The sequence below is a fragment of the Haliotis rufescens genome, unplaced genomic scaffold (genome assembly GCF_023055435.1).
Source record: "Haliotis rufescens isolate VD_foot unplaced genomic scaffold, xgHalRufe1.0.p SCAF_88, whole genome shotgun sequence".
NCBI classification, from domain to species: Eukaryota; Metazoa; Mollusca; class Gastropoda; order Lepetellida; family Haliotidae; genus Haliotis; species Haliotis rufescens.
Window position 1 is genome coordinate 1,312,704 of NW_025964381.1, and position 21,966 is coordinate 1,334,669.

The following is a 21,966-nucleotide window of genomic DNA, read 5'->3' on the forward strand; positions in this document are numbered from 1 at the left end:
CTGTCATTCAGTTATACAACAATCAACACTGCAGTGGCAACAATACTGTTATACAACAGTCAGCACTCCAGTAACAACAATACTGTTATACAGTTATACATCAGTCAGCACTCCAGTAGCAACAATATTGCCATTCAGTTATAGAACAGTCCGCACTCCAGTTACAACAATACTGTTATACAACAGTCAACACTGCAGTAACAACAATATTGTTATACATCAGTCAGCACTCCAGTAACAACAATCCTGTCATACAGTTATACAACAGTCAGCACTCCAGTAGCAACAATACTGTCATTCAGTTATAGAACAATCAACACTGCAGTAACAATAAATACTGTTATACAGTTATACATCAGTCAACACTACAGTCAACAACATTACTGTTATACAACAGTCAGCACTCCAGTAACAACAATATTGTTATACAGTTATACATTAGTCAGCACTGCAGTAGCAACAATACTGTCATTCAGTTATAAAACAGTTAACACTGCAGTAACAACAATACTGTTATACATCAGTCAGAACTCCAGTAGCAATAATGATGTTATACAGTTATACATCAGTCAGCACTCCAGTAGCAACAATCCTGTCATACAGTTATACAACAGTCAGCACTCCAATAGCAACAATACTGTCATTCAGTTATACAACAATCAACACTGCAGTAACAACAATACTGTTATACAACAGTCAGCACTCCAGTAACAACAATACTGTTATACAGTTATATATCAGTCAGCACTCCAGTAGCAACAATACTGTTATACAACAGTCAACACTGCAGTAACAACAATATTGTTATACATCAGTCAGCACTCCAGTAACAACAATCCTGTCATACAGTTATACAACAGTCAGCACTCCAGTAGCAACAATACTGTCATTCAGTTATACAACAATCAACACTGCAGTGACAACAATACTGTTATACAGCAGTCAGCACTCCAGTAACAACAATACTGTCATACAGTTATACAACAGTAAGCACTCCAGTAACAACAATACTGTTATACATTTATACATTAGTCAGCACTGCAGTAGCAACAATACTGTCATTCAGTTATACAACAGTTAACACTGCAGTAACAACAATACTGTTATACATCAGTCAGCACTCCAGTAGCAATAATGATGTTATACAGTTATACATCAGTCAGCACTCCAGTAGCAACAATACTGTCATTCAGTTATACAGCAATCAACACTGCAGTGACAACAATACTGTTATACAACAGTCATCACTCCAGTAACAACAATACTGTTATACAGTTATATATCAGTCAGCACTCCAGTAGCAACAATACTGTTATACAACAGTCAACACTGTAGTAACAACAATATTGTTATACATCAGTCAGCACTCCAGTAACAACAATCCTGTCATACAGTTATGCAACAGTCAGCACTCCAGTAGCAACAATACTGTCATTCAGTTATAGAACAATCAACACTGCAGTAACAATAAATACTGTTATACAGTTATACTTCAGTCAACACTACAGTTATACATCAGTCAGCACTCCAGTAACAACAATACTGTTATGCAGTTATACATCAGTCAGCACTCCAGTAGCAACAACACTGCTATACATTTATGTTATACATCAGTCAGCACTCCAGTAGCAATAATGCTGTTATACAGTTATACATCAGGCAGCACTCCAGTAGCAACAATACTGTCATTCAGTTATACAACAATCAACACTGCAGTGACAACAATACTGTTATACAACAGTCAGCACTCCAGTAACAACAATACTGTTATACAGTTATACATCAGTCAGCACTCCAGTAGCAACAATATTGCCATTCAGTTATAGAACAGTCCGCACTCCAGTTACAACAATACTGTTATACAACAGTCAACACTGCAGTAACAACAATATTGTTATACAACAGTCAGCACTCCAGTAGCAACACTACTGTCATACAGTTATACAACAGTCAGCACTCCAGTAGCAACAATACTGTCATTCAGTTATACAACAATCAACACTGCAGTAACAACAATATTGTTATACAGTTATACATCAGTCAATACTACAGTCAACAACATTACTGTTATACAACAGTCAGCACTCCAGTAACAACAATACTGTTATACAGTTATACATCAGTCACCACTCCAGTAACAACAATACTGTTATACATTTATACATCAGTCAGCACTGCAGTAGCAACAATACTGTCATTCAGTTATACAACAGTTACCACTACAGTAACAACAATACTGTTATAAAGTTATACATCAGTCACCACTCCAGTAACAACAATACTGTTATACATTTATACATCAGTCAGCACTCCAGTAACAACAATACTGTCATTCAGTTATACAACAGTCACACTGCAGTAACAACAATATTGTTATACAACAGTCAGCACTCCAGTAGCAATAATACTGTTATACAGTTATAGATCAGTCAGCACTCCAGTAGCAACAATGCTGTTATACAGTTATACATCAGTCAGCACTCCAGTAGCAACAATACTGTCATTCAGTTATACAACAATCAACACTCCAGTAACAATAAATACTGTTATACTGTTATACAACAGTCAACACTGCAGTAACAACAATATTGTTATACATCAGTCAGCACTCCAGTAACAACAATCCTGTCATACAGTTATACAACAGTAAGCACTCCAGTAACAACAATACTGTTATACATTTATACATCAGTCAGCACTGCAGTAGCAACAATACTGTCATTCAGTTATACAACAGTTAACACTGCAGTAACAACAATAATGTCATTCAGTTATACAACAGTCAACTGCAGTAACAACAATACTGTTATACAACAGTCAACACTGCAGTAACAACAATACTGTCATTCAGTTATACAACAGTCAACTGCAGTAACAACAATACTGTTATACAACAGTCAACACTGCAGTAACAACAATATTGTTATACAACAGTCAGCACTCCAGTAGCAATAATACTGTTATACAGTTATAGAGCAGTCAGCACTCCAGTAGCAACAATGCTGTTATACAGTTATACATCAGTCAGCACTCCAGTAGCAACAATACTGTCATTCAGTTATACAACAATCAACACTGCAGTGACAACAATACTGTTATACAACAGTCAGCACTCCAGTAACAACAATACTGTTATACAGTTATACATCAGTCAGCTCTCCAGTAGCAACAATATTGCCATTCAGTTATACAACAGCCAGCACTCCAGTAACAACAATACTGTTATACAACAGTCAACACTGCAGTAACAACAATATTGTTATACATCAGTCAGCACTCCAGTAACAACAATCCTGTCATACAGTTATACAACAGTCAGCACTCCAGTAGCAACAATACTGTCATTCAGTTATAGAACAATCAACACTGCAGTAACAATCAATACTGTTATACAGTTATACATCAGTCAACACTACAGTAGCAACAATACTGTTATACAGTTATACATCAGTCAGCACTCCAGTAACAACAATACTGTTATACAACAGTCCGCACTCCAGTAACAACAATACTGTTATACAACAGTCAACACTGCAGTAACAACAATATTGTTATACAACAGTCAGCACTCCAGTAGCAACAGTACTGTCATACAGTTATACAACAGTCAGCACTCCAGTAGCAACAATACTGTCATTCAGTTATACAACAATCAACACTGCAGTAACAACAATATTGTTATACAGTTAAACATCAGTCAATACTACAGTCAACAACATTACTGTTATACAACAGTCAGCACTCCAGTAACAACAATACTGTTATACAGTTATACATCAGTCACCACTCCAGTAACAACAATACTGTTATACATTTATACATCAGTCAGCACTGCAGGAGCAACAATACTGTCATTCAGTTATACAACAGTTACCACTACAGTAACAACAATACTGTTATAAAGTTATACATCAGTCACCACTCCAGTAACAACAATACTGTTATACATTTATACATCAGTCAGCACTCCAGTAACAACAATACTGTCATTCAGTTATACAACAGTCACACTGCAGTAACAACAATATTGTTATACAACAGTCAGCACTCCAGTAGCAATAATACTGTTATACAGTTATAGATCAGTCAGCTCTCCAGTAGCAACAATGCTGTTATACAGTTATACATCAGTCAGCACTCCAGTAGCAACAATACTGTCATTCAGTTATACAACAATCAACACTGCAGTGACAACAATACTGTTATAAAGTTATACATCAGTCAGCACTCAAGTAACAACAATACTGTTATACAACAGTCAGCATTGCAGTAACAACAATACACTCATACAGTTATACACCAGTCAACACTCCAGTCAACAACAATCAACGATCGAACAAAACTCTTCCAAGTTAATCAGTTCTCTAACCAATCTTGAGACTGGATGTCGTGTGTAAATAAGGCGACAAAACTCTTTCCATAGCCAATAGAAATCTCTGCATAAAGCAGGGTCGATGTTCATGCGTCAGTGTCAAAACGTATTGATACCAGGTGTTAACACACGTTGAGAACGGTACTGTGTAGATCTGCCCTCTGTACAGTGTGCATGTCAGGGGTAAACACGCCTCTGTGGACAACATTTGACGCTTGAACCGGTGACTCGACTTCTGAGTAGGGACCTGTTCCTCGATGCAACTGAGCGACAACCAAGACGAAGTCTGCACCACCTGTGTGTCTTTTAGTATATAGCCTCGACCGCCTTCAGTCAATTCAACTGATAAGCTTCAGAACCTATACGATAACACTGACATGACATGATACAGGTGTAGCCCTGCCCTACTTCAGTGCACACTCGACAAAATCCGCGTTACCTTCCAGTGGAGATTACAGTCGTGCTGTAGAGTGCTGATTGATTGCTGGTGATTATGTTGTAGGGACACTAGCTCGGCACAGTGCCAGCTTGGGGTAAGCCGACGCCCACTTATTCGTAGTTACAAAACCACTTACTACGGAAAGCGAAATGCAGCATGCCAACATCACCGCAGATCCACGTTGACATAAGACAGTGCGGATTAATATACCAACGTGGGGGACTTGAAGGAATGAACTATTCAGGGTTTGTCGCGCTATCGCTGGCCTGATTTTTTTAGGCCAGGCAATGAGGAAAACAATGGGACTCACGTCGGCCATTTTGTGAACTTGAATGTAGGAAGTTGTGTGAAGCCTATGCATGGCACGTCGGGATATTACTTGAAAACCCCTTGAATGGAAACAACATTCTCCTTTCTATTTATGTTTGTTTGTTGTTTCATTCAGCCGTATTCCATCTACATGATGGTGGTGTGTAAATAATCGAGTCTATGCCAGACAATCCTGTGATCATGAGTATCAACAAGCAAGGGGTTGCTGAAGATGAATTCAAACACGGATCTCAACGGGTCTCTTTGTACTTATGTTTTGAGATCTATTTATAAGAATTGTATTAGCAAAATATAACTTGTAACAGTGTAATCTTAACAATTTGATGCCAACGTGTAGTTGTATTTCTTTGTTTTTCTTTCAGGAGTTATTGTCTACATGCTGAAATGCTTGGATCGTCGTTGCTGATCATATTGCGTAAGTGCCCAGGGTACCACAACATTAATTGCTATGTTTTGCTATACCCTTTTCAGTTAACTAAATGTATATACTTCTTTAAATGACATGGCAAAAGGTGACTTTTGGCTTTCAACTTGTTTATTCTATCAAAGCAAAGTTTCGATACAGATGCAAGTATATTTGTTAACCCACAGCAATAGCTCGGTAGAACAAGGTCGCTTAGCTGATACTTGAATGATGATTGACAGAAGATGAAATCCATTATTCAACCCTGTCTTCATACACGTATGTACACTCAAAATGAGAGCTAACTGGTCGCACAAGATCCTACAACTGATACATTAATGAAAGAGGAGAGACGTCTAAATCCACAATTCAACCTTGTCTCCATACATGAATCCACACGAGAACCCATCCAGACTGTGTTTGTATTGTTACCTTGTTATGTTTAACTAGACTGAGGTAGGGCTGCCATCAGTAACCAAAGTCCATACTCATACTCATGTGATCTTTCTATGAGTGACTTTGGCTCAACACTGTTGTAACGACATGTCAACTTAATGTGGGAGGATATTCCTACGTGAAGCAGGTCTTCGATGTTTGGTACCTCCTTACGTGGTTGGGGCCTTCATGACCCCGATCTATTGACTACTGACATATATTCTCACTAGCCCAGTCACGCAAGCTTCAAACACGTCGGCAATCAGGTAGATATGTATCGCATTTAACTTCTGTTTTCAGTTTCTGCAGTACAGGGTGTCCCGGTGTGCGAGTGGGGCAAGTATGGACACAACTGTGACCGACTATGTTCAGATCAGTGTAGACTTCATCGTGTCAGAAACCTTCGACACTGTCAAAAAGATACTGGGAAGTGTTCAGAAGGGTGTGTTCGTGGTCGGCATGGTGACCACTGTGATCAACTTTGTAGCCCGAACTGTATAAAAAACTCGTGCATTCAACTCAACGGGGAATGCACCATCGGGTGTATGGAAGGATACAGTGGATATTTCTGTAACATATCAACAGGTACGCAAATACAGACAACAGTTCACAGATACAGTTCGATACACAGATTCTGATATCAGTATTTTTATCATACCTTTTATATCTTTTTTTTCTGAAAATGAGATTATTATTCTGTCTTCAGTTGGGATGAACTTTCAAGTGATGGTTAGTAGATCACTTTCATTTAACTGTTTTCATTGAGACTTTTGCAGCACTTTCTGCACGAGAAAAATGCTCACTTTTCGATTCCTTTTCACTGTTGGTCGCACAGATACGTGTTATTATATTTATGCGTTTAAAACACAAAACTCATTCAAGGGAAGTAACTCTTCTCTCTTGAAAACTTGATCCAAATAGTGTCCACATTATGAATGTTTGTTTTCAGTTCCTGCAGTACCTGATGTCCCAGTGTGCGAGTGGGGCAAGTATGGGCACAACTGCGACCAAGTATGTTCAGATCAGTGTAGACTTCATCCTGGCAGAAACCTTCGACACTGTCAAAAAGATACTGGGAAGTGTTCAGAAGGGTGTGTTCGCGGTCGACATGGTGACCACTGTGATAAACTTTGTAGCCCGAACTGCATGAACAACTCGTGCATTCAACTCAACGGGGGATGTACCATTGGATGTATAGATGGATACAGTGGATATTTCTGTAAAATATCAACAGGATCACAGATACAAACAACAGGTACGCTGATACTGTTCTAAACACAGATTCTGATATCAGTATTTTTGTATGAGTTTATCTCTCAAGTTTTATATCTCAGACTAATTTGGTAAACCAGTATGCTTACATTCCTGACATAGCTAAAAGACTTATTGAACCGCATTATCATTTCTCCATCGCAAACAATCCCTAAATGACATGTATACATTTAAAAATCATGTTTTAAAAAAGCACAACAGGCTTTCATAACTTAATCGTAATATACCGCAGATGTCACAAAATTATTCTTCCATAATCAACTCTGTAAAGGCCATCAACACAATAAAGGTTTCACTGCACAAAACCCTGCATTCAAGAGTACAACATGTAAACATTCACAATGCATCCATGGTATAGCTTAATGGTTAAAGTATGTACGTCTAAATACATCCCGTATTTTCAAGTTACCATTCTTATTGTCATATGAATGTTATTTCTTTAAATAACTGGGAAAAAGATTATCTTTTTCCTGTGTTTGAGATTATTAATTTTTAAACTTATCATATATCACACTTTGCATTTCTCCCTTCTTCTTCGATCTTATAAGGAAACGTGCTTGAACCATGTTTCCAGTTTATGAAATAAAAACATTCACCCGAACACCCCTGCATCTCAATTCATTCTCTTTCTCATCACTACTGTGTGGTGACATGTTTTGACTTCGATCGTTGTTCTAAGGCAGGAGATTCATCTAAGAAATCTAAGGCCAGCTCTTCACTTCCATCTGAGGAACCTTACTTTCTGTCACAGATGATCTTGTACAGTTTTCTCACAGATGATTTGTAGAATCCCGAAATGTTGAACACTCCAACTCATGTCGATGTCCGCTCGGTATAACTGACTGATACTGATCACGTTCTGCTCCATTCAAACTACTGCACTTGGATTCGGTTAGTTCCACTCCTCCGGCTGATCATGATAAGGCCGTCCCTACTTCTACACCCGGGACCCTCCTGATCGTCACGATTTGGATCAACAATTGTCTTCTAAGAAGAAGGATTGACGCTCCCTCTCTTAAGATCCGCGTTCTCATTCCCAGGGTCGACGTTCCCGCTCGCAGGATCGGAGTTCTTGCTCCAAGGATTGGCACTCTCGATCGGATCACCACTCTCGCTCTCTGACTGAACCCGAAGCCTGCGCCACAATCGTCATGCTTAATACAAGCCATCCAGATACCCTTATCCAAGGGTTCCTGACTACTTCCTGCTCTCCTACCGGCTACCTTATTCTCCTCTCCACCAACTTTCTATTGAATGTCTCTTGTGTGAGGACAAGCCTGACCTCCTAAATCTAAGGATCGTCGTTCTGTTAACACATTGAGAATGCAAACGTCGGAGCAATTCCCGAACCCATCTCGTTCCGTTCACAGATGGACAGATTGTATTCCCTCCACTCCTGTTCACCTATCCTGCATACGAATTGGGATAACCAGGACCTGCAAAAAAGTGAACAATCGTTTGACTCCCTCATGAAAGCCATATCTACTGTCTTACTACAACGTTCAGGTCCTCCGTTGACTTCTCAGACTACAGATGCATATCTGGTTCTGGTTGCCTCCCACTCAATCCCTCCAGGATCGCGCGGTTCGGCGTCTGCTTCACGTGACCCTAGTCTACAGGTTCAACCAACTGACAGCCGACGCCCACCAGGTGTTTCTGACCATAACTCGTGGCCTCCCTCCATAGCTTTGAACCAGCAGACCCTGATTCAGTCCTTCATTGGATCGCTGACAAATTACAGGTACAGTGTACGGCTTCGGCTGCGGATTTGTTCACTGTGTTCGCAATTCCTTTGGCTAGCCCATCCAATATCACGCCCCGTCCCACTACCCGCTTTGTTCTTGAAGATACATGTCTGCTACGATAACCTCCCCAGATATTGATAGCAACATATCTTCTGTCTCAGGACTCGACATCACCTTATGTGGTTGAAGATCAGGTCCTAACATACTTGGATACCACAGTTCACCGTACACTCCCTCTAGCGTCTACAGTTTTGTCAGCTATGATTTTGACGCGCTCTCGGTCTGTCTCTCCACTCATTCCCAATGATACTCCTTATAAACTCACGCAGATCCTGGACCTCCTCTATCACCATTCTGGCTCCAATTAAAAGATCAGGAAAAGAAAGATCGGAACTATCCCCAATATGTTCCTGCCCAGCACGATCCTTGTGAACTTCTCTCATCCTGGCCTAATCCCTTTTGTGGGCACAGAAGAGGACAACAGCGCTCGAGACCCTTCTCTGGTTGATCCATCACCTTTACCAGACCCAAGGGCTCCGGTGAACCTTCCAGAGGTGGAGGTTTAGCAGGAAACTGAATCCTTTTCAAAACAGCGCGACTGGGAACTTCCGCCTCCATCCGTTCCCATTACAGCAACGCCCGTAGGCGGAATACTGGGGCTTTGTAAGCAATTGGACTATTGCTGCAGACGCCTTTGTGACACAGCTAGTGCAACAAGGTTATTGACTACCGCTGAACGCACCACCGACTATGATGTTCCGACCTCTACAGAGAACGTATCCGGCCAGTTAATTACCAACGTGGATTGACGCTGTTGGTACGTCACTAGCAAAAACGTTATCAAATGTCTCTGCACACTTCCCTCAGCACACTTCACCATCTTCCGCTCTGCGACGACCTACTCCTTCAACGTCACTCTCTGTGGTTCCATCCATCCATTCCAACGCTACATCTCTGCGTTTGGGTCATCTCCAGAAATCTCTCATCGCAAAAAGGTTTCCCCCAGCGGTTAGCAAAGGCCATCACTGCATCGGCTGAATGTTTTTATTTCAGAAGCTGGAAACATGGTTCAATCACGTTTCCACACAAGATCGGAGAAGAAGAAACACATGCAAATTATGAGATACGATAAGAATATAAATATACAATTTATCCTTAAATTTTCAATTCTGTCTTCATTTGGGACGAACTAACAAGTAATGGTTAATAGATGACATTTCTTTAAGTTGTTTTCATTTAGACTTTTGCAGGACTTTCTACATGAGAAATATGCACAGTTATTAGATTCCTTTTCCATGTGATTACATTTTTTAGTTTAAAACACAGAAGTTCATTAAAGAGAAGTAAATCTTCTCTCTTGAAAGTTAAATCCAACCATTGTTCACATTAACTTCAAATGAACTTCTTCTTTCAGTTTCTGCAGTACAGGGTGTCACGGTGTGCGAGTGGGGCAAGTATGGACACAACTGTGACCGACTATGTTCAGTGCACTGTGGACTTCACCTAGGGAGAAACCTTCGACCCTGTCACAAAGACACTGGGAAGTGTTCAGAAGGTTGTGTTCGTGGTCGGCATGGTGACCAGTGTGATCAAATTTGTAGCCTGAACTGCATCAGCACCAAGCGCAACCAACCCAACGGGGGATGTACCCTCGGGTGCATACATGGATACATTGGGCAATTCTGTAACAGAACAACAGGATCACAGATACAGACAACAGGTACTGGAGTCAGTTTTATAAACAGATCCTGATAAGAGTTGAGTCAGAACATAGTATAGATGTTAAGAAAATGGCATACAGCAGATTGGCAGCTCCTAGTTGGTTCATACGACTATTTGGATTTCATGTGTAAATGTACATCATGTTTTGACATAAATCGAACCATATTTTTTTTTGGTTACACGCCAATGCATAATTAATCCATTTAATTAATTTTTACGGGATGTAATATGTGAACTCCTCACTAAAACGCGCTTCAATAGTGACACCCTAAATACAATATGTCAACTCCCTTTGAATGAGAAATGTTACTTCATACGTATGAACAGGTGAGGTGTTTTTGTAACACTAATGGCATAATCATAAAACGAAACTGTCATAACAATAAATTAGATGAATAAAATACTACTTGTTCAGTTGGACTAGAAAACATTGGAATTTTAACGTAGCAATTAACAGTATGTGTCGAATACTTCATCTGTTGATTGTAAGGCACTGAAAGCCACATTGTTAGAGGGTGATAACATTATATGAACAAGCTCTGTCGAAATTACTGATTTGAGCTGTTAAAACAACCAACAAAACCTTGCAAGTCACACGGACACGGACTGCGATTTGGAGACGTATGCTACCAGGCAACGTCTCAGCATTTATGAGTGGCAGAGGAAGACGACGGTCAGTTATGCGTGTCGCCATGTTGCACATGCCGCGAGGCTCAAGCCTGGCACTGAGAACAACACTCTAAGTGTGCGTCTCATTGCTTATTATATTGACCAGTGATGCTGAGAGCAACCGGCTCAGGACGAACTACAAGACGAGCTACATTAGAGAGCTCACGTGAACCTAGCTTGTAAGAAGAAATGGCTGAAATACAAGGCATGAGGAGGGACATGCCAACTAATTTCGAGGAAATGAGCGCTATGAAAACTCAAGTAGAGAAAGAGGTAAAAAAAAATTCTGATGAAAATGGTGACTTTCGGGACCAACTTACTAACTTAACTCGTAAAGTGGAAATGCTGGATAGCAAGCAGAGAAAGAACATCGTAATTGTTTATAACGCCGAGGAGACATTTAGAGAGTTAACAGAAGAGACAGCAAATAAACTGCTTGGTATGATTGTTGATAAGATGGAAATACAGGAAGAAACAATATTTGACAGAGTGAGTCGGCTGCCAGCGAAATCAAGTGGACCAAGGCACATTCTAGCTACGTTCAGGACTCCAAAACAGAAAGCCACTATCATGAGCCAAGTTAAGAAACTGAAAAGGCATAACATAGACATCTCCGACGATTATACAGATGCAGTGAGACGTAGCCAACAAACCTTCAATCCCTTCTTGGAGAAAGCGAAGGAAGAAGGCACGTTTTTCTATTTTGAAACATGAAATGGTGCGATTGCTGAGCCAAAAATAAAATATTATTCATATGCATGTGTACCACTTCGAGTTCAGTAAGGCTGAAATGGGGGAACATGCTCGGCTTATGATGTTAAAGACGTGTCAAATAAGTATGGTTTTGGAGACGTTTGGCCTCATCAAAGTGTTGGTTGTGTTAATTTATTTATTGATTAATTTCTACAAGCTGTAAAGATATTGATTACAGATATGGAACGATAATATCACAGCTTCTTCAAAGTTTGTCTTTAACAAACATGTTAAAATAGATTATGGTTTGGAAGATTATATATTTATGTATTCACAATATGATCGATCTAAAAACTTCAGCTAAATCTAGATGCTCTAGTCATACTTTAATGATAGAAATAGGTCGACAGTATATTATTACCTTTGCATAGATTTAACAGTAGAATCAGAATTTTTGTGTCCAGTGTCTATTCTATGCAGGTGTAAGAGACAGTATTTTACCAAAGTAATATTGTGTCCATCCAAACCAGCAAAAACTTAAAATGCTGTTCTTCAGCCCAAATCCGTCTTTTCTTAACAGTCTAGGGAAATATATACTTAACAACAAAAGTTCCTGTGACATTGAATAAGATTTAATGCAAAATAATGTTTTTAACAAATATGAAACAATTTCGGTTTCCAACAGATAAAAGACTCCTTTGTAAGTTGTTTTATTTGCCATACTGACTTCAGAAAATGCGTGATTTCATAAAAAAAAACCCAAAAAACATGAACATGCCAAAATGTTAGTATACAAATCAATAGCGTGTGTGTCCACCTCTGGTTGCGATGCAAGCAACACATCTTCGTCTCATGGAATGGACGTCGGAGGTGCCGATCCATCTCATCCCACATAGGCTCGATTGGTGAGAGATCAATGGAGTGAGCCGGCCAGGGGATGACATTCACATTGTTTTGTTGAAGAGAATCCTGAACATGTCGATCACAATGAGGCTGGGCGTTGAAAGGTAGTGCCCAGCCCATGGCGACGCAAAAACGGTAGAACAACAGGGCCAATGATCTCGTTGAGATTTCCCTCTACCACTATCAAACGGGTCCTCTGTCTTACTGTAATCCCAACCCATACCATAACGCTGCCGCCCCCGTACCGATCTTCTTCCATGACACAATGATTGACGTAACGTTCAACTCGACGTCGGTACACTCGAATCCGTCGATCGCTGTTGCTGAGGTGAAAACGAGACTCGTCAGTGAATAGAACTTGTCCCCACTGCATGGCCGTCAAACTTAGACGCTGTCTGCAGCACTGTAAACGTGCTTGGCGGTGGTTTCCTGTCAAAATGGGACGTCTAGCGGGTCTTCTGGCGACAATCCCTGCAGGGCGACGTACGGTTTTGTGAAAATATTCGTCGAAGGCCAGGGATGCTTCTTGCAGTCACTGTTGCTGGCTGGAATCGATTTCGTAGGTGTGTTGTTCGCATCCAGTTGTCTTGTCGATTATTGGTTACGCGTGGCCTGCCTCTCCGAGGATGGTCTCTGAATGCATTCGTCTGTTGCCAACGTGGCCATAGCACCAAATGGTGTTTCTGTGGACGTTAAATTGTCTTGCACCATCACGTTGACTCGATCCTGCTTCAAGCATACCAATGGCTCAGAGACGCTCATTTTCGGACAGGCGTGACATTTCGTAATGTTGAATAATTGCGTAATTTTGTTGTTTTTCTGAGTGGTTGTTGTCAGGACGATGGTAAACCATGCATATTGAACCCCGTTAATGCACATGTTTTATACCCATTCTTGGGTCGTGAAATACATGGGGCTTGCATAAAAGTCAACTTTTGCATGGAATGCATGCTTTTCTGTAGCAGTTGCGTTTTTGTGACTTGATTCCATACATGTACTACAATATTGAAAACCAAACTTTACTTTTTTGAAAAATACACTAAAATATTTATGTCCCAGGAACTTTTGTTGTTTAGTATATTTACTTAGCACTTAAGAGATGTCATTAATTATCCTAAGTAGTAATACTGTCAACTATTTGTACATCATCGTGTGTGTGTGTGTGTGTGTGTGTGTGTGTGTGTGTGTGTGTGTGTGTGTGTGTGTGTGTGTGTGTGTGTGTGTGTGTGTGAGTGAGTGTGTGAGTATATACAATACAACAAAGATATCTGTTCTTTATGTTTTTACAAGACTTCATCAACAAAGAAGGTCATAACACTTCATATTTCTTATGTGTGTGAAAGGAAAATTTATTTTTTTTACCATAAACGTATGTAATTGCCAGGTTGATAAAGGTACACAGTATAATATAATCAAAGCTGATCGGCATTTCAGTGGCCTGATTTAAGGAACGACTATTAGCACTTTGACTATGACAGAGGGAAGCAAGTCTTTCAAAGAAGAAGTCATAAACTTAAGAGGGTGTATATTGAGCATATAAATAGAGAATCACACCCGAGTGTCTTTTGATATCAAATATATCAACAAGAGTTGATAAAAGTGGAAAAATTCCGAGACTTGCCGAGTATTTTTGACACTTTTATCAACGAGTGTATATATATTTGATATCAAAAGACACTCGGGTGAGATTTTATTTATCATTCAACATCATTCTTCCAACTTTTTCAATTTGTAGACTGTAATTAGCAGTGTCTTCAGTGTAAAAATTACTGCTAACAGCTTCCGTAGCAGAGCCATTAGTGATATCATTTGATTGTGATGTCATGGTAACCAGTGACGTCACAATGATCTTCAAAGCATTGTGATGTAATTTCATAGCAGCGATATCTACAGTGTAGATATCACTGGATCTAATCCAAGCGATATCTCCTGTGGGAGCCAGTTTTGGATGATAAATTAATTAGTCATATTGTGTTTGTGTGTTACGGGTGAGGGACACAACAGGTAGATTAATTAATCATATTGTGTTTGTTTGTTACAGGTGAGGGGCACATTAGACACAGTAATAAGTCATATCGTGTTTGTTTGTTACAGGTGAGGGACACATAAGACTGATTAATTAGTCTTATTGTGCTTGTTTGTTACAGGTGCGGGGCACATGAAACTGACTAATTAATCATATTGTGTTTGTGTGTTACAGGTGATGGGCACATTAAACACACTAATTAGTCATATTGTGTTTGTTTGTTGCAGGTGAGCGGCACATAAGACGGATTAATTAGTCATATTGTGCTTATTTGTTACAGGTTCGGGGCACATGAAACTGACTAATTAATCATATTGTGTTTGTGTGTTACAGGTGATGGGCACATTAAACACACTAATTAGTCATATTGTGTTTGTTTGTTGCAGGTGAGCGGCACATAAGACGGATTAATTAGTCATATTGTGCTTATTTGTTACAGGTTCGGGGCACATGAAACTGACTAATTAATCATATTGTGTTTGTGTGTTACAGGTGATGGGCACATTAAACACACTAATTAGTCATATTGTGTTTGTTTGTTACAGGTGAGGGGCACATAAGACGGATTGTTACACTAATTAGTCATATTGTGTTTGTGTGTTACAGGAGAGGGGCACATTAGACGGATTAATTAGTCATATTGTGTTTGTTTGTTGCAGGTGAGGGGCACAACAGGCAGACTAATTAGTCATATTGTGTTTGTTTGTTACAGGTGGGGGGCACATAAGACTGATTAATTAGTCATATTGTGTTTGTTTGTTGCAGGTGAAGGGCACATTAACCCCAGTATGCAGTTGATGTGGATTTTACTGGTATTCTTTATCTTTTCGACAATTTGTTGCTGGAAGAGGTGAGTTTACTTTGTGTGGGTCGGGTGCTAACCTCAGACTACATCAGCATCTACTTTATGATCAGTTCAGTTTGTTCAGCGTAACTTTGACATATTTTCCTTGGATATAATGTTGTATATTATGGAATACTGTAAGGGACATTCTCGCGATCTCGCATTCTCGCGATCTCGACCTTTGGAAACGAGGTAAATATGCCCAAAACACGAGAATGCGAGATCGCGAGAACGCGAGATTTGGCCAAAATCTCGCGTTCTCGCGATCTCGCATTCTCGTGTTTTTGGTATATAGCACTTTTTGTCAAAAGTCGACAACGCGAGAATGCGACATTTGGACATGATGCAAAATCTCGCAATCTCGCAATCTCGACTTGTCAAATTAGGCCACAAAAACACGAAATCACAAGAACGCGAGAATGCGACATTTCATTTTCTCGCGATCTGGCGTTCTCGTGTTCTCGCGTTTTAGATGCTATCCGTGCGCATGCGTAATATCATAAGGTCAAGCGCATGCGCACATTAGTAGTCCTTCGGTCATGCTTCTTTCATGCTCTTCATTCTCCAAGTAGCAATTAGCAAACTTATGACTTGAGCTTGAAAATGCTATGTAATTTACATACATAAAGTCTGAGTCATCTCCCGTTGTTACAGTTTCCTATGTACTTTATAATAAAACCCTAAACATGCTCAATATAATTTAACAAAAGAAATTGTGTCTATGAATGTCCAATGATGGAGAAAACATAAATGTGTCCGAAAGCTGGAAACAAAACTATTACCGTCAGTGAGTGAGTGAGTAATATTGCTTAAAGCCGCATCAGCAGTATTGCAGTTATTCGCGGCTACACTGTCAGTTACAGAAATAATCACAAGACAGTGAGTTTCTCAATGAGGCAATTTTATACACGGCTAGAATATTCATTAAAATAAAATTCCCACATACCAATTTGTAGCATTCGGATAAAATGATATTGTCCGATGTTGTTTTTTTTGTTTTTGTATACGATACCATATTCGCTACTTTAATTAATAGATTTTCATCCGCTCCCGCCTGACAACAAAACATCCTGCCTTACATTATTCTAATGCCCTCAAATTCCTAGAAATAGAAGTATCGTTAATATGAGTGTTCCTACTTTCTTTACCTGATACAATACTCTGTACACGTAGCCCTACTGAGCACACATGATGCATGCGAATCGCATCCGCCGGCAGCAATTGTACACATATGCCTAAAGTAGGTCGATACGAACAAAATAAAAACGTTAAAAATAAAATGCCTTCTGTCTCCCATGTTTTTAAAAAATCAGTCAAACTGTAACTATTAATTTTATTGCGGCCTTAACATTCAAATGACAGGCATGCTTATACTGGAAAAGTACCCCCAATATCCAGCCTGGGGGACCAGCATGACTCTGAATAAGTGAGTGAGTTTGGCTTAACACAGCTTTGAACAGTGTGAATATTTTAGTTATATCCCGGCTTGTCGGTTTAAAGGGGCACTAATCTTCTTCTCGGCTGTCTAACACTGCCAGCTGGGGCTCACCATCTGCCGATTTGCTCACTGACGCAACTGAGCGTGACAAGAGACTGGACTACCGTGTTCAAGAACACTGATTGGTTACCTGTAATCTCTGAATCTCAGACAAAGGGCGCATGTTAATTAATTTCTTTAGCCTAAACAAACGGACAAAAAGAACGATGGAAGCTCATCGGATGTTGTTATTTGGAAATACCCCAGATGGTTATAAACTGAGGGCCAAAAGAAACGTTACCAACATTAACTGATTTGTCACTTTGAAACAAAGATGCCAACCTGTTCAAAAACAGTAAAGAACACATTTCACGAATACAGCCTTCATGTTCTCTGTCGTTCTTTGCACGTGCTTTACGGATTTTGGGAAATATTGGTGTTTTTCAGCAATTTTTTAAAACAATCTTCCCCAAATTATCGTGCAATTTCCGGGTATAAATTACGCAAGGATCTGTTCCCTATCAATGGTTGCGATGATTAACACCAACGAACATGCCAAGACTGACCGCTGTCCAGAAGGAGAGAGCCATAGGTATGCTGCAGATGGGAACGACACAGAGAGCGGTTGCCATTAACATGAACTGCTCCAAGATGACCATTACCAGACTGGTCTCACGTCTCCGACAGACTGGCAGTACCGCAGACAGACCATGGAGTGGCAGACCATAGGTCACGACCCCGCAGGATGACCGCTTTTTACGGGTACGTCATCTGAGGAACAGATTTCTATTGGACGTCATCAGATGCCAACAGCTTAGGACATCCAGTCAGCAGACAAACAGTGACCAGACGACTACGACATTATGGTCTCCGGGCTTATCGCCCTTTCAAGGGCATGACCTTAACCCGTCAACATCGACGTGCCAGATTGACGTGGTGCAGACAACTCAGCGATGGCAACAAAGGGAATGGCGGCGAGTGCTGTTTAGTGACGAGAGCAGGTTCCAACTATTCAAACCTGATGGGCGGACGCGAGTGTATCGACGACGTAGTGAACGTACGGCTCCTTGTTGTGTCCAGGAGGTGGAACCTTTAGGGGGCGGAAGTGTGATGGTCTGGGGCGACATTTGCGGAGACGAGAAGACGGAACTTGTCATCATCGAAGGCAATCTGACAGCACAAAGCTACATTGACAATATCTTACGGCCAGTGGTTCTTCCTTTCACCCAGCGTCAACAACGGACGGTGTTCCAACAAGATAACGCCACACCCAATAAAGCCCGTATTACTAGAGACTTCCTCAACGCCAACCACGTGACTGTCCTGCCGTGGCTAGCTCGATCACCAGATCTGTCACCCACAGAACATCTCTGGGACCAGCTGGGGCGTCGTCTTCGAACACGGGTTATAATATCCAGAAACGCTCTATGTATATATTTTAACATTTGAATGTAACAGAGCCATGTGACGTCGAATTAGTTTATTTGTACAGCTGCAGACGTATGGGATATTGTTCCTGTATGTGAATATTCACGGATACATTCCTCGAACAAGGAAGCTGCCCAAATGTATACATAAAACTGCGGTGGGTCGTAATTACGATATTTGCATTTTGTTTTCATTCATTTGCTGTTGCATTGGATAGAATAACTAAGGCAACAACCAGTCTCGGGGCATTTCTCTAGATCAGTGTCCCTTTAAAATGAGAGGAAACCTTCCATTGTAGGTTTCTGGCACATCCAAGGGACGCAACTCTACACAACGAATTGCGACAATTCAGACGACTGAGCCACAAGATGACTGTATAGGCAATCAGCACAAAAACACGAGAACGCGAGATTGCGACATTGGTCAAGTGTCGCGATCTCGCGTTCTCGTGTTTTTGAAAATAGTTACAAATAACTGTATAGGCAATTACCACAAAAACACGAGAACGCGAGATCGCGACAATTGACCAATGTCGCAATCTCGCGTTCTCGTGTTTTTGAAAATAGTAACATATAACTGTATAGGCAATTACCACAAAAACACGAGAATGCGAGATCGCGACACTTGACCAATGTCGCAATCTTGCGTTCTCGCGTTCTCGCGTTCTCGTGTTTTTGAAAATAGTTACATATAACTGTATAGGCAATTACCACAAAAACACGAGAACGCGAGATCGCGACAATTGACCAATGTCGCAATCTCACGTTCTCGCGTTCTCGTGTTTTTGAAAATAGTTACATATAACTGTATAGGCAATTACCACCAAAACACGAGAACGCGAGATCGCGACAATTGACCAATGTCTCAATCTCGCGTTCTCGCGTTCTCGTGTTTTTGAAAATAGTTACATATAACTGTAAAGGCAATTACCACAAAAACAGGAGAACGCGAGATCGCGACAATTGACCAATGTCTCAATCTCGCGTTCTCGCGTCCTCGTGTTTTTGAAAATAGTTACATATAACTGTATAGGCTAATAGCACAAAAACACGAGAACGCGAGAACGCGAGATTGCGACATTGGTCAAGTGTCGCGATCTCGCGTTCTCGTGTTTTTGTGCTAATAGCCTATACACTTATATGTAACTATTTTCAAAAACACGAGAATGCGAGAACGCGAGATTGCGACATTGGTCAATTGTCGCGATCTCGCGTTCTCGTGTTTTTGTGCTAATAGCCTATACAGTTATATGTAACTATTTTCAAAAACACGAGAACGCGAGAATGGAGATTGCGACATTGGTCAATTGTCGCCATCTCGCGTTCTCGTGTTTTTGTGCTAAATGCCTATACAGTTATATGTGACTATTTTCAAAAACACGAGAACGCGAGAACGCGAGATTGGTCAAGTGTCGCAATCTTGCGATCTCGCGTTCTCGTGTTTTTGTGCTAATAGCCTATACAGTTGTATGTAACTATTTTCAAAAACACGAGAACGCGAGAACGCGAGATTGCGAGATTGGTAAATTCTCGCGATCTCGCGTTTTCGTGTTTTTGTTCTCATTGCCTTTACAGTTATATGTAACTATTTTGTAAGGTAAATCGTCACGGTAAACTCGCGTGCAACGGCGTGAACTGAGGTGCGCACGAACCATTGTATCCAACATCTTTAAGACACTGCTTATTACTGTCTACAAACTCAAAAAGTTGGAAGAATGATGTTGGATGATAAAATCTCACGCTCGTGTCAAAACGACGAAATAAACCACAACGTTCATAGAAATTTCTGCTTTGCAAATTAATACAGTTTATTTTATAATGGCTGCTCAAAATCACGTGACTTTTGACAATGTCAGAATGCACATTGTCCAAGTCTTTTGATTATACAGAAATATATACACAGTAAAAAAAGTGTTGCATCCCACATTAATACGTTTGATACATCACAACATTTAAAACGCCCGACTCTGGTTTTAATGGTAGGTGTTCCTTGGGGATCTGATGTTAAATGTGTAATGTTTTCGGAGGGAAGATGATCACCAAAACGTAGCAATCAGCACGTGAATTGCATGGTGCATGACATTTGCAGATTGCAGTATCTTCTTAAGCTCAACATCGCCTATAAAAGATGTTCTCTGACAGCCCAGTTTATTGTAACCCACAATGCCGGGTAGACGCTTGTCAGAAGCAGTCAAGTGGCAGATTATTGGCCTTCATGGAGCAGGTCTTTCGTTCAAGGAGATTGGCAGAAGGACCGGACATCACTACTCAACAATAAGCCGTTTGGTCAGAAAACACGCACAAACTAATGATGTAAGGAATCGCAGACCCTCTGGCAGACCACGTAAGACCACAGTTAGAGATGACAGAGTGTTGTTGAGGGTGGTAAGGCGTCATCCATTTGCTACAAGCACAACCTTGAAACGTCTTTGGCTTCCTCGTCAACAGTTCAGTACCCAGACCGTGAGAAATCGTCTTAAAGCTGCAGGGTTGAAGTCCAGAAGGGTTATCAAGCGACCTAAACTCACAGACAACCACAAACGACTACGTCTAGCCTGGTGTAGACTGAGACAGAACTGGAACTTGAGGTCCTGGAGAAGAGTCCACTGGTCGGACGAAAGCAGGTTCCTTCTGCATGTTGTGGATGGCAGAGTGAGAGTATGGAGGCGTCCTGGAACAGCTTATACTGCAAGAAACATCATGCCAACTGTACCATATGGAGGTGGATCTGTTATGGTCTGGGGATGCTTCTCATTTGATTGTAAGCTTGATTTAGTGACCATACGAGGCAACTTGACAGGGGAGCGCTACATCCAAGAGGTGCTGAATCCAGTTGTGGTGCCCCATTTTGACAATCATCCACTGGCCACCAGACCGATATTCATGGATGACAATGCCAGACCACATCGTTCACGAGCTGTGACCCAGGTTATCCACAACAATGCTCTGACGCAGATTCCATGGCCAGCAATGAGTCCAGATCTGAATCCTCTGGAACATGTATGGGACATTTTGGGACACCTGATTTATCGTCGGGACCCTCCTCCACAGAACTTGCATGAATTGGAAGCAGCATTACACGAGGAGTGGCAGCAGCTGCCCATGGAGCGATTCCAACGTCTGGTGAGGAGTATGAGACGAAGACTTCAAGCTGTGATCCAAGTGCTTGGTGGAAGTTCTCGATATTGACTTACTGTGTTCGTCAAATC

At 40.8% G+C, this 21,966-nt stretch overlaps 1 protein-coding gene across 3 annotated transcripts in view; it reads left to right on the top strand.

Moving 5' to 3' along the window:
• Positions 1 to 21,966, top strand: part of LOC124128853 (multiple epidermal growth factor-like domains protein 10) — a 290,638-nt gene that overhangs the window by 257,891 nt on the left and 10,781 nt on the right. For 2 of the 3 annotated variants that reach the window (XM_048390240.1, XM_048390241.1), the window contains 4 exons: positions 6,280 to 6,564; positions 6,929 to 7,234; positions 10,411 to 10,716; positions 15,775 to 15,859. In XM_048390240.1, the coding sequence (XP_048246197.1) occupies positions 6,280 to 6,564; positions 6,929 to 7,234; positions 10,411 to 10,716; positions 15,775 to 15,859 (982 nt within the window). Of the gene's footprint in view, positions 1 to 5,156; positions 5,379 to 5,503; positions 5,557 to 6,279; positions 6,565 to 6,928; positions 7,235 to 10,410; positions 10,717 to 15,774; positions 15,860 to 21,966 lie in introns of those variants that run through there. The other variant, XM_048390242.1, reaches the window with a different exon arrangement.